This window comes from Balaenoptera ricei, chromosome 9 (genome assembly GCF_028023285.1).
Source record: "Balaenoptera ricei isolate mBalRic1 chromosome 9, mBalRic1.hap2, whole genome shotgun sequence".
Lineage (NCBI taxonomy): Eukaryota > Metazoa > Chordata > Mammalia > Artiodactyla > Balaenopteridae > Balaenoptera > Balaenoptera ricei.
In genome coordinates, this window is record NC_082647.1 from 17,784,266 (window position 1) to 17,797,837 (window position 13,572).

Below are 13,572 nucleotides of genomic sequence, written 5' to 3' on the forward strand. Positions count from 1 at the left end.
AGCGCATCCTACAATGGCAAGAAAATTTCAAACTGGGTCGGCCACAGTTGCTCCTGCGTTAGAGGTCAAGAAGAACTGGTTTTCTAAAGTCACCTTTCTGGAGTCACTTTGCCTTTAGCCTGGGGATTATTTCCAACTGGCATAGCTGCAGACCCTAGAATGCCATTCCTTGCGTTCTGTGAATTCAAGCGAACGTGAATTTCATAACCCTTGACTCTGCTCAGCATCTCTCAGATCAAGGCAATGCTGCCAAGGACCACCAAATATATAAGTTTGGGGGCTTCTCTCTCTCTCTCTTTTTTCTTTCTTCCTTGCCCCATATCCACATGACTTTTCAGAGAAAAGAGAATGCTTCTCCTGAACTGTAAACAGCAGAAATTCCAGCGTCCAAGGGCTGCAAAGGCCCTATTCCTGAACCCATCAATTTTTTTCCTGCCCTCCCACCTCCTCCTTGCACACCAGCCAAAGGAAGCCTCCTGCTTCTTTTTTGGTAAAGAGCCTCAGAGAGGGACATTGGAACACCTACTCCAGCCAGAAAGACCACAGATGTCTGGGCTCCAAGGGCCTCTGAAATGAGACTGGTATCTAGATTTTTCCAGAGAGGCAGTACCCTTCCCATTCTCCCTAAAAGGGTCTGTGGTCTTTCTGAGAGGCTAACATCCTCTGTTGACTCAGATGCTTTGTATTCACCCGGGTGCTGAAGCAAACAACCTTTGCCACCAGGGAAATCTAAAAGACTTAATATTCTATACTCTGGGGTAAATTTCTCCAGGATTAATATTTCATTTTCTCCCTGCCACCAGACATTTCATCTTCCTAAGGACTAGGTCAGCAAGTAGCCCTCCCAGAGAAAACTCAGGGTCCTATGCTTTGCAGCGTTAAAGCAGTGCTTGAGGAAGTGGGATTATGTTTACGGTGATGGTCATCACTCCAGCCCCTAGGATGTTTGAGAAACAAAAATAAGCTTTGCAAATTGCTTAGGTTCTGCAGAATCAGCAGGCCCCTGCTGGGACCAATCCCGAACTGCCTTTGGAAGAGATACTGACTCATTCTTTCCAACGTGCTGATTGGCTGTCAGGAATGGGCGTGGCTACTGCCTCCGTCCTGCGTCCCATAGGTGAAGGAAAGTTAAGGTGGGCCTCCAGCAAGAGTTTGTCCCGTGACAAAAAGGAATGTCTTGGGCACTTTTTTTTTCTGCTTTGGAGGCCCAGGCTCAAGGCAAATTATAATGGGAAACCAATTAGAAGGAAAGCAATTTGAACAGAGTTAAGGTGCCAGGTCCTGGGAGAAGAGACCAGCCCTATTTGAAGTCTCCATGGTCTGCTGACAAACTCGGGGGTTTGTTTTAAGGGAAGTGGGGGGACTAGATTTTTTTAAGGAAAGGGGGTACAGCCAGCACAGGTAGAAAGCGAAAGTGGTACTGCCCAAAACAGGCCATCAGAGAGAGGAAAAATGATGGAGTGCACAACAGACGGCAACCAGACAGCTGCAGCAGAGGTGTAATCTTGATTGATTAAGGGGGCTTTTGCTGAGCTTTAGAATGAAGTTACTCCATTACTGATCAAGCAAAGAGAGAGCCATTATGCCCCCGTTTATCATCCTTTCCCGCTTCCTTTTTGCTGGGCATAAAACTATGCTCACCAATCCCACCTAAAACCGAAGGCGAGGAGGCCGGCCTTTGTTGCCAACAGGGGTTCTACCTGCCCTCCTGTTCTGCTCTTAAGACGAAAGAGGACTCTTGGAAGCCGAGAAAGGTTGAAGGAGTGTTTCTGGAGGGAGGCGGGCGTCGCCAGCAGCGCAGGCACTTGGCTGGCGCGAGCTCCGAGGCGAGGAGGTCCAGGATGGGCTTGCTGAAGGGCCTCCTCCGAGCCAGGAAGCTGCTGCTCGTCGTCTTCGTGCCTCTCCTGCTGCTGCCTCTGCCCATGCTCCACCCCAGCAGCGTGAGTACCAGCCGGTCCCCTCCTGGGGCCAGGGGGTCAGGGGGGAGGTCAGAGGGGAGGCCGGTGGAGGGAGCGCGGTGCTGGTGCAGCGCCTCAGCGTTCTTCTGTTGGTGTAAAGAAATGGAAATGCTCTCCTGGAGGAGGCTAACATACTTTCTGCCTAAAAACTGCCATTTTCATCCCTTCACCCCGTTCCCAGTCCCCCAGCCCCACGGCCCCCGGCCAGGAGTGAGATAAGAGGAAGGGCGATGGCTGGAGTGGCCGATCTGTGTGACACAGAACAGTGGGCCAGCCTGCTCGGGGGCAGGGGCCAGGCGGACACCCGGTAAAGAGAAGGGCGCTCTGGAGAGCCGGTATTTGCCAGGAGTCAACATGTGACCATCCATATGGGAGAGCAACTGGACATGCAGGAAGACCTCCCAGTAGAGGAGGAGGATGGGGGAGGGAGGGGACCGTGGACCCTGGCCTGAGGTGCACAGAGGTGGGGTCCCCGGCCAGGCTCTTGGGCATCTAGCCAGGGTCTGTGGGTGACCACGGTGGGCTCTGGTAACCAGGATTTGAAACTCTTAATCTCTCAAGCTCCTTCTGAACTTTGCGCAGCTTGGCAGCCTGCCCTGGTCCCATGCATATGGCCCTTTGATTATTTGTATCCTCTGTGTTTTCTTCTCTGTGCTCTTGAAGGAGAGACAGCAAATGACTTGATAAAAAAGAATAAGAGCCCCCAACTCTAGACTGTGGTCCAATTTTTTGTCCAGGTTTGTGTGAGCAGAAGAGCCTGAGCTCTGGCTCTGCTTCTGAGACCGTCATCTGCCTTCCTTGCCTTCCTCCGGCTCCTTTTCTCCTTCCTCCCCCTCCTCTCCCCCTCCCCCTTTCCTTCCTCCTCCCCTTCCTCTCCCTCCTCCCCTCCCTCCTCCTCCCGGTGGCTTTACCCCTTCCCCTAGCTGGCACTACCCTTGAGACTTTAGGAAAAATAAGCTAAGAAAGGTTAATCTTGTTTGTGGGAGGGGAAGGGTGTCTTCCACTCAGCTCCCAGAGTAACTTCGTAACCAAGATTAAATTATACAGTTAAAGGGGATTAGAATGGTTTCTTCAAAACAAACTGGTTTAAATCTTTAGTAGAATAAAAACTCAGAGCACCAGGGAGCTGCTGATGAAAACCCGGGCTGGGATTAGCAGACAGTGATTGGTGCTGAAAGTTTGCTCGGCGTATACACTAGTCCATTTCCTTTGTCCCAATAGGTTGATTTTCTTTTCTTTTCATGTTTTTGTTTTGTTTTGTTTTACTCAATGTCAGACAGGTTAAGGGAATGCCAACCCAGTGGCACCTGCTCTTCTCACTAGCAGCATCAGGCACCCCCCGTGTCCCCTGAGTCAGCCCCATCTCTGGGGACCATGACTCCAGGGGGTAGTGCTGCCATTTAATTCTGGGAGCCTGTCTTGGAGCTTCTCAGTTACCAATGACTAGTGAGAAGTATCCACGTGAAGAAGAAAACAAAATAACAAATTATTGAAGTAGACAAAAAAAAATCTATAAATGTGACAGAAGAGGGATGTTGTGGAAAAAAAAAAAAAAGAGGAGAGACAAGGAAGGAAAGGTAAGCCTCTGCTCTGTTGGGGTCTATAAAAATTTTTGAATAGGTTTTTAAAGATGCACTCACTGAGACCAAGAGACATTGCCCTTCCTTGACCTAGCCCCTTCTGTCCAACTGAGTTTCACCTTAGGGCAGGGTTTCTCAACAGCCACATTAGTGACATTTGGGGGTGGGGGGAGATAGTTCTCTGTCGTGAGGAGAGGGCCGTGCTGTGCTGTGCATTGTAGGATGTTTAGCTGCATCCCTGGTCTCTACCCATCAGGTGCCAGCAGCACACAGGCACCCCCCGCAATTGTGACAGCCAAAAATGCTTCCAGATATTACCAAATATTCCCTGGGGGGCAAAATTGGCTCCAGTTGAGAACCAGTGCCTTAAGAAAAGAGAAATATGCTACCTCAGAGCTTCCCAGTCTGTGCTCATGGGGAAGCCCTCGGGACAGCCAGCTAGATGGAGCCCGGGTGGCCAAAGCCCTCGGACCTGGATGCAGCCTGCTCACCACTCGCCCCAGCGTGCCCTGCAAAGATGATTCCCCCGTGTGTCACCGTGTCAGTAAGACGCTGCCCTTCTTCCTCTGCAATGACGCAGAAGCACCTTGAGGTCACAGTAGGCACAAACCACCACGGGGACTGGCTCTCATCTATTCGGCCCCCTTGCATCACACTTAGATTCTGATATTTAATCCTTAAGATCCCTAAATAGCCTTGTTTGCTCTGGGCTGGAACTGAGAGAAGTGATCTGGGCAAGAGCTCCTGGTCTGCAGTTCTGATGGTTCTTCAAAGTGACAAGCTGCAGCTGCATTTTAGGAAGGATTAGTATGACCTCCCCTTTTTTCCTGCCCAGCTCTCTAAAGCCAGGGGCCCAGACTTGATTTCCCATATACAGAAGAGGAGGGTCAAGAGGGGGGCATCTGTAACTAAGCCCGGCTTCAGCATCCCGGTGGGATAAAAGTTACACCCAACTCCCAGGATAAATTTTCAAAAGCCCTTCCAGTCATTTATGACACCAAATTACGTGACCTCAAGCTCCTTCCAGTGGAGTCTGAATGGTATTTCATCGGGGTGGTCGGATTGTAGGGAAAGAAGCAGATGCAAACATCAGTTAGTAGCAGGGTCAGGAAGCATCCGCTGTGGGGAAATGCCACTTTTGAACTCGCTTCTTTATTTGTCAATAGGAGCAAAAAAGAACTGACAACACTATCCCTTAAAGGCACTGCCCGAGTATGCACCAATCCCTACATTCCTGCTGACCAGTGGCAGTGATAAGAGGCTGTAGGTTTCTAGAATATTTTCTCCAGTAGATAAGAGAGACCTGTTAGCCAGCAGAGGAGCCCAGTTCAGTTCACCAACACTGATTGAGCTACCTGCCAGACCTCGGCCAGATGCAGGAACACAGGATCCTGTAAACAAACTTCACAGAGTATTCTGCATTATCTGAATATAAGCTTCCCTACTGAATTTTGAGACAGTTGAGAAGAGGCAAAAGGAAGTTTATGTAAATTCCATGGGTGTACTGAGTGCGAAATAGATGGAAAGGCCATCTGAAGGTGGTCTCTTGGCCATTCTTCTAATGAAAGTTAGAAAGCTCTAAGGAAAGTTCAGATAAAAATGATGGCAGTTTATCCTGTTCTTAATACTGCTGGATGAAGGTGGCTTGGTGACTTCCTCCAGTAACTTATTCTAATTCCTAACAATAAAAAAATTACAATCAAAAAGTTTACCTTGGCTTACCCAAATTCTCCTAATTCAAACCAAAACGATGCATGGTAGAAGGAAACAGCTCTTGCTCTCTCTCTCTCTCCTTTCTCTCCTTCCTTCACTCCTGGACCTGTAATGACCAAGCCAAGAAAGACTGAAGGTTCTTTGTAAGGAATAAGGGCTTCTCAGTGAGGGAAAGACATTCTATCTCCTTTTCTTCAACTAGAAACAACACCTGCCATTCTGTCCCTTTCCCAGGAAGGAGATGGGAATAAGTGAGCTCAAGTGTGCTGAAGGGCTTTGAACTCCTTTAGGTATTTTTATTTCTGCAGTAAAGGGAGCATTTCTCTAAATTGCATTCTTTTTCAAATGGAGCCCTTTTTTCCCCCCAGTATTGGTTCTGTTGTCTTATCAGCACTTCCAAAAGCTTTAACTTCTCTCTGATCTTTTGGCCCCAGAGGAAATCTCAGTGGGAGCTACAGTCAACAATTGTTGCGCCCAGTTCCCATTTCTCAACCCCCAACCCCATAATCCATGCATATCAGGAGGGAACAAGGTTCCAGCCAGCCAGGCTGGGTTAATCACTCCTGACGCCCCTCACTGATCGTGGCGACCTTTTGTAACTTTTGTGTAAGAGTTTGAGGACGCTTGTTCTGAACCCAAGGGAGAGATAAACAGAACAAGATTTGTCAGGTTCCTTGATCACCAGCCAGCCTCAGGGCAGGTCAGACCTGAGCCCAGTGGGTTTAGAACTAGGTATAAACGGAGGAGTCCACAGGCAGCTTGGATCTTCTATTCAGTGGCCCTCCGGAGTCCATTGTTAAAACCCTTGGACAGTGACCTCTCCCAAGAGTAAGCCCGTGACCTTTCTCACCACCATTAATCAGCACCATTTGGGGCAACCAGGATTACTGGAGCTAAGGTTAAGCAGGACTGATTTTTTTATAAGAATGTTGTACTTATTTATTCTGTGCACCCCACAGTTGTACAACCAGCAAAGGGAGTGGGCTGGGGAAAACCCTGGTAAATTTCCAGGCCTTCCCTTCCAGATAGACAGCACTCTTACTCTCTTTGTCAGAAGGAAGTTTCCATGTGCATCAGGCAGTGGAGTGTCCCAGACACTGGTTAGGGCACTGGTTCTCAACAAGGGATGATTGCCCCCGCTCCCCCCGCCGCCAACGGACATTTGGCAACGTCTAGAGACATTTTTGGTTGTCACAGTTGGGGAGGTGCTACAGACATCTAGTGGGTAGAGGCCAGGGATGCTGCTGAACATGTTACAGTGCACAGGACAGCTCTCCCCACCAACCCGGCAAGGAGTGATCCAGCCCCAAACGGGCCAGTTTCAGAACTCACATGTGAATCAATTACACAAATTAATCCCCACCTTCAGCTACCCCAAGAACCTCTAGTATCTGATCAACTTGACACCAAAATATCCTGCCTAGACCAAGTTAAAACTGTGAACTCCACCTTTATAGTATATGGTCTGGACACCGCAGTTAATTTCAGTCCCTACCCTGATCAGTTTCAGGAACCAACCGAGCTGTGATAGCATAACAGTCCGGTGGCCACCCTGTTGCAAACCAATGCAAACCATGTGCCAGGCATCAGTCGCCCCAAGGAGCAGCCATAACTTCACCCACCAAAATACGATGGCATGTATCCACCAAACTTCTCTGCCAAGTCCACCTTTGCACCTCCCAGAGCTGTGTTCCAGTGCCCATGTTTGAGTCCGTGTGCCTCCTGCCTCTGCCCTGGGTCTCTTTTGGATCCTCGGTGGCAGTGGCTGTCCCTGTGACTAACCACCCACTTTCCTCCCCTTCCAGGAGGCTGCGTGTGCTTACGTGTTGATCGTGACTGCTGTGTACTGGGTGTCCGAGGCGGTGCCTCTTGGAGCTGCAGCCCTGGTGCCTGCCTTCCTCTACCCGTTCTTCGGAGTCCTGCGATCCAGCGAGGTTAGACCATTAGTCGCCCCCTGCTCGGTCCCTGCTGGGCCACTGAAAGAGGGCTCAAGGTGAAGGGAGATTCACAAAGCAGTTGAGGAGGGGGCTTCTTTCACCCTCTGGAACAACCCATTAGCACTAAGCCTTTGCACCTGCTGTTCTGGACCCTGAGCTCCTTTCCTTCAACCCATGACCTTCATCTCCATCAAACTGCCTCTTTCAGGAAGCCTTTTGGTTAATCACATCCAATTGTTCCTTCAGCCTGAAACCCTTTAGGAACTGTATGATTGGCACATTCAACCAGACTGCTGTTCCTCTTTCTCTGTCTTCTGATTGTCCATTTAGACTCTAAGCACTCAAAGGCAGGAATCAGGCCTCCCAGGTCCTTGGAATCTCATGATGAAGCTGAGCCCGTATGGAGTAGGTGCTGAATAAATGCTTGCCTACAGAGAGACTTACCGTGTTTCCCTGAGTCCTGACAATGTCTTCACTTTCTCTAAAAAACATTTCTGTCCCTTCTTCCCCAATTCAAGATTACTGCATATTCTTTCCTTGACTGCTGTCTACCTAGAACCTGTCCTCTGTTCACTCTCTCCCTCTATGGCATTCTTAAAATTCTAACAGAAATTGTCAACAGGAAGCCCAGGGTGGTGCCAGTGCAAACAGTTAAGCCTACCACAAATAGGAAAGAAGAAAATCACAGCCAGAAACCTGGAGCAAGATGAAGAATGGTCTTCATTCATTAACACCTGATTCCATTTGGATTATCTCCTTATAGCACCTGGTCTCCACTTAGGGTTTCTGAAGGAGATTGAATGGTAGAGGTTAGTTAAGGACAGAGGCACAGAAGAAAGAGGAAAGGGAACTAATGTTTGAATTCCTACTAAGAATCAGGCACTACACCAGAAGTGCTGTATTAGTTAATACTCCCGAGATGTCTACAAGGTAGATATTAATATTTCCATTCCACGGATGAGGAAAGAGGTTCACAGAGTTAAGAAACTTACCCAAGATCACATAGTAGGAAATAGCAGAATTGGATTCAAACTCATACCTGTCAGATTTCAAAGTCTATGCACTTGCTTACTGTACCATAAGAAAAACACTCCATAATGTATCATGTAGCTTCATGGTGAGTTAATACTAAGAACTGTACATCTCTTCACCTGTGTGATGTGAGGAAGGAATAATGAACCTGGGTCCATGGGATGCCTTAACCATGGATAACAGAATTATTTTTAAAGTCCAGAGATAAAAATTAGGCCGTCCCCTAATTGCTGTACTTGACTACAAATTAACAAGTTGTCCTTCTACTGCATGGACTCAACTGGCTGGTTTTTGTTTGTTTGGTTTGGTTTGGGGCAGTTTGGTTTGGAGGCTGTTGGTACATCAGTTCGTTTGTTGGCACTTAGTAATCATAATAGCCTCAGACTCTCCAAAAAGGATAGCATCCCCAAAACCCTCAGCAGTGCTTTTATTCCTGGAGATGGGTCCAACACCAATATCCTGGGGACCCCCATAAAAGCTAGCCTGGGACCTGAAGCGCTAAGCAGTCACTCCAATTATCCCCCTTCCTCTGTGGAAAGAGAGCAGGTAGTTTGGGTCTGTGTGCATGCCTAAAAGAACAAGCACCAATATTACTTTTCTTAAGAGAAACATAAATGAACTTGTCCTGCAGATTTCTCTTTAGAATTGTGAAAGCGAAAGCCAATGAGTCGGGAGGTGAACGTAGAGAGCAGAGGAAGAAATGAAGTTATAGAAAGAATTGAAACTTAAGTAACATTTTTAAAGTGAGCTAACTATTCATTAAAAGACTAATATCTTTGTATTTCACTTCAGGCAGCCCAAAAGCCAACAGTATGCCTTAGTCTTAAAGTAGATGATGTCTCTATTTCCCCAAGGGCCTCCTGCAGCGGAATCTTATAGACAGGTGGGCCAATCAGCCCCTCCACGCACTAGGGACGTTGCTAGGCAACAGTTCATCCTAGGGCCTGCCCATCTGCACAGCCAGGAAGGCTCAACCTATAAGGAGTCTAGGGAGGCAGTTGTTTTCAAAGGCAACAGGACTTTGTAAGGAGAAAAAGAAGACTTTCCGGGGAGAGATCGGGTGTTGCTATTGCTGGGGCTGGAGGTGGAAAACACTGGAGAAGCCAGGGGCCAATTTTATCATTTGAGGTGAAAAACCCTACCCCGTCTGTCTGATAAAGTGGCTTTGGCTGGTGATATTTAACAGCTGAGCTCCAGAGAGCAGTTTAAGGCCAAATATAATCTGTTTAGCTAGCCTTTTAAACTCAGATTAAAGGACATGCCGATCGGGTAGAGGACATGGGTTATAGCCCTTTGTGAGCCAGTTGACTTTGCAGACAGAGAAAATATCTATTCCACAGCCACCGACTTCTCCCCCACACCAGCATGTGCCATGGCTCCCTGGGAAAAGCTAGGCCGGGGGTCTGCAGGAGCCCCCTACTCCAGACAAATCATCCACTTGTCACTCCCCAAACCCACCTTGTGCTTGCCCAGCCCCTTGCCGGGACTCAGGCCATTCTTCCACTTTGGAAAGTTCTCTCTAATTCCTTCAGCTTTTAAGATCCTACCCAATTACCCTGCTGGTTGAAGCCTTTCCAAAAACCTCAGGTAAAAGTGTTGTTCCCATCCCTTGGAGCCCCCTGATACCTTTGTCCTTTAAACGGTACATGAGATACATCAGATATACACTTGCTGTGGACACGTCCTCTCTCCACCCAGATTTCACACCCTCTAGGATTTACGATGTCTTACGCATACGGGCTATTCTTGCACTAGCCCTTAGTTCATGTTTCTTGATTGCAATGTTTCTTGATGGTGTGTCAGTAGTGTACTCTCCATATGAAGGAAAGCATGTGAATAGGATCAGTGTGACCCTGAATAGGATCAGTGTGACCCTGAATCTGTGGCTTTTGTCCCTCAGGTTATTCAGTCAACATTCAGAAAAATATTTTGAGTGCTGTACCTACCATGTGCAATACAATATGGGATGTTACAGATACCTTGCAGGTGACAAAAATGAAAAAAAATATCATTTCTGGGACTTCCCTGGTGGTCCAGTGGTTAAGACTCTGTGCTCCGAATGCAGGGGGCACGGGTTCAATTCCTGGTCTGGGAACTAAGATCCCACATGCTGTGTCGTGCAGCCAAAAAAAAGAAAAAAAATTTTTTTAAATATATCATTTCTGCACTCTTGAATCTCATAGCTAATGCTTTGGGTTCCCCCTGGGGCTGGATGTGTGCATATAAATGGTTAAATTTTACAGCGATGAATTGTCAGTCTGCAGGATTTTAAGAGTTCACTGTGTGCAAAGCTTAGACTGTCTTCTATCAGCCGAACTCAGGCGCTGAAAAGAGATAGAAAATGGTCAAAATGGCTCCTGACCTTGAGAAGTTTCTCCTCTAGCAGAGAGAAAGTATAAACCACATGGAATAACACAGTAGACCCTATGCAGTAATGCCTCTTTTTCTGGCCTTGCAGACCCCAATTTACACAATTTCACGTGAGGGAATGTTCTATATAAATGAAATTTACCCTGTCGAGTGCCCAAACTTTATATTGACCACTTTTTGACTGAGGTCTTTCCACAAAGCTCTATAATTTCCCTGGTCTTTTAAACAAATGTTGCTGAACATAAATTAACTTTTTCTTTGGAGCCTTCGATATTTCCAGGGATAACCATTTCTGAATCAGAGAAATGTGGGCTGGGTGATAGCACAGTTGAGTAACTTGAGTGCTGGTTGAAGAGCTGAACCAAAAGAATCTGAGTAACATGTTGGGGTCGCGCTGGAGAGAGAGCACAAATGAAAATAAGAAAGGCGCGTTATCGGATTGCAGATGACTCAAAGCTAGATGGACCAGCTACTGTACAGTGACAGAATCCATGCTGCCAGGAAGAGACAACGGACTGGAAGGGAAGTCCAGGCAAAAGGGAACTTAATAAGGATAAATGTTAGCAGTTTGTGTGAAAAAGATCTTTGGCTTTCAGCTGAGTATAGACTCAGTGCGAGTCGGCTGTCTGTCCAGGGTGGCCGCCAAAATGCCAAGCCTTTACCACATGTCAGGCGCAATGGGAGGTCCTTTACATGCACTGTATCTCTTAATCCTCTGGGAAGTGGCTATTATTTTTATCTTTGTTTTACAGAGGAGGAAACTGAAGTTAAGAGAGGTTAAGTAACTTACTCAAGGTGATACAGCTAGTAAGTAGTAGAGCCAGGACTTGAAGCCAGAATTGCCTGACCCCAGAACTTTCACCCTTAACTGCTAGCCAGTATGTACTGAAATCTGCTCAATTAATAAACGTATGTGTTCAGAGCAGGAAATTCTGGATAAGGAGCTCATTCAGAGGTGGGTAGCCAAGATGTCTGAAATCTAGAAGCTAAGTCACATGGGGAATGAAGAAAAGCCTCAAGAGGGGCATGATTTCTGGCTTGTACAGCTCAACATACCAGGCTCAAAGGGTCAAACCAGAACCAGAGTCAAAGCACCGTAAGGTAGATCCCCTCTCTGGGAGGGAAGACCCTGAAAGGGGGGCCACACGTGGTCCTGGTGTTCCTGTCCCCAGAAGCACAAGCCAGATGACCACGTCAAGGATACTAGAGGTAGACTCTGTGCCTTGGGAGAGGGGCTGGGCTCTAAGGCCCCCTTGACTTTAGGATTCGATTGGCTTGTAAGCATCCAGCTTCTGCTTCCCTCTGCTGGTGTACAGAGCTCAGTCCTGTATTTCCGATTTGTTTTTAGGTCTGTTTTTTTGTTTTGCCTCCATTGTGACTCTCGTTACTGTCATCATATATGCCTTGAAAGTCCTCTAAGCCTTTCTACTGTGTTACCGTAGCTGGGGACAGTACCTGTGTCAATCAAGTGAGCTGAGATTCACTGTTTACAGGAGAATGGCATAGATGTGGGGACCAAGTGGCTCTCTGGGGAACTAAAGGGCATGGTTTGAACACTGGGACTTGTAAAGAGCCTCAGAGATGCCCAGGGTCAGGAACTACTTCCGGTAGTGATTACACCTGCTCTTTATCTACCCTCCAACACATGCACCCACGCGCGCACACGCATGCAGACACGCTTCTTCTGCTGTCTCAGTGGCCCTGCACTGCAGGCTTCTAGCAAGTCTAATTGAGATTCTAGCTCCTGCCAAGGCAAGAGAGGCAGCAAGGCAGCTCCAGCTGGAAAAACAAAACAGCCTCTACAGCCAAGTGATACTTGAGTCTGATGTCATGAAATCTGCTTCCCTGTTTGTTCCTCATCTTTCTGACCCACTGGATTCCTGACCAGCGCCTAGACCCTGACTTTCTGTGTGTAAACCTGGGGCCATTTCGTATAGCACTTTCCACTCTGCCTTTCTGGCCTCTACTCACTACAGGGGCTGACACCCCGTACCTCCACCCCCCAGCCACACACACAGGCCTGTGAGGACACAGGCTGAGCGTCTGTGCCCAGCTACCCACCCTCACCCACAGCCATCCAGACACAGCCCAGAGCTGAGCCCACACCCAGGCCATCCGTGGGCCGGATACCAGGAACCTACAGATCTTGCAGCCTTTTGAGGCCAAGCTAATGTTTCCACAGGAAGAGCTACAGGGGCAGATCCTTCAGTCCTGAAGAGACTCAGGGCACCTTATCAGTCAGCATTTCCAGGCTCGGCAGGAGCTGGGCTGACTTCGGGTCAGGTCAGCACCCATCTGGGTCTCTCTGCTTTAGACGTCTCTAGGGTAGGGTTTACAAAGAATGTTTTTTTTGTTGTTTTTTGTTTTTTTTTTTTAAATTGGGTTATTTTATTTTATTTTATTTTTTTATTTTATAGCTACTTTATTTATTTATTTTTGGCTGTGTTGGGTCTTCGGTTCGTGCGAGGGCTTTCTCTAGTTACGGCAAGTGGGGGCCACTCTTCATCACGGTGCGCGGGCCTCTCACTATCGCGGCCCCTCCCGTTGCGGGGCACAGGCTCCAGACGCGCAGGCTCAGTAGTTGTGGCTCACGGGCCCAGCCGCTCCGTGGCACGTGGGATCTTCCCAGACCAGGGCTCGAACCCGTGTCCCCTGCATCGGCAGGCAGATTCTCAACCACTGCGCCACCAGGGAAGCCCCAAAGAATGTTTTTTAAGCAACAAAACCTTTCCTTTAAACTAAATCTTAGGAAAATCAATACATGAAACAGATGGAAGGGGAAGTCCTACTCTGATCAGGCAATGGGGGCCCAGAGCCCTGGCTGCCCGAGCCCTTCCCCCCAATACCTCACGGCCACCCTGTTCCCGCAGCTGCCGCTGAAGTTGCAGAGGCAGTGAGTGGTTTGAAAACCTCCGTCCTCAGGGAATACAGACAGGTGGTTAGGAGGGTGTCTGAGCCCGCAGAGACTTACCAGCAGAAACA

The 13,572-nt window shown here is 48.1% G+C and overlaps 1 protein-coding gene and 1 long non-coding RNA gene across 2 annotated transcripts in view; one reads left to right on the top strand and one right to left on the bottom strand.

Annotated features, from left to right (window-relative positions):
• Positions 1 to 866: 866 nt before the first annotated feature.
• On the bottom strand, positions 867 to 7,966 carry LOC132371773 (uncharacterized). Its single transcript, XR_009504966.1, has 3 exons — positions 7,885 to 7,966; positions 7,075 to 7,227; positions 867 to 2,044 (listed from the first exon to the last, which is right to left on the bottom strand). It is a non-coding gene; the product is annotated as an uncharacterized LOC132371773 (long non-coding RNA).
• Positions 1,753 to 13,572, top strand: part of SLC13A4 (solute carrier family 13 member 4) — a 39,118-nt gene continuing 27,298 nt past the window's right edge. Inside the window, exons 1-2 of the mRNA XM_059933299.1 lie at positions 1,753 to 1,940; positions 7,057 to 7,185. Coding sequence (XP_059789282.1) covers positions 1,842 to 1,940; positions 7,057 to 7,185 — 228 coding nt within the window. The 5' untranslated portion in view covers positions 1,753 to 1,841. The remainder of the gene's footprint in view (positions 1,941 to 7,056; positions 7,186 to 13,572) is intronic.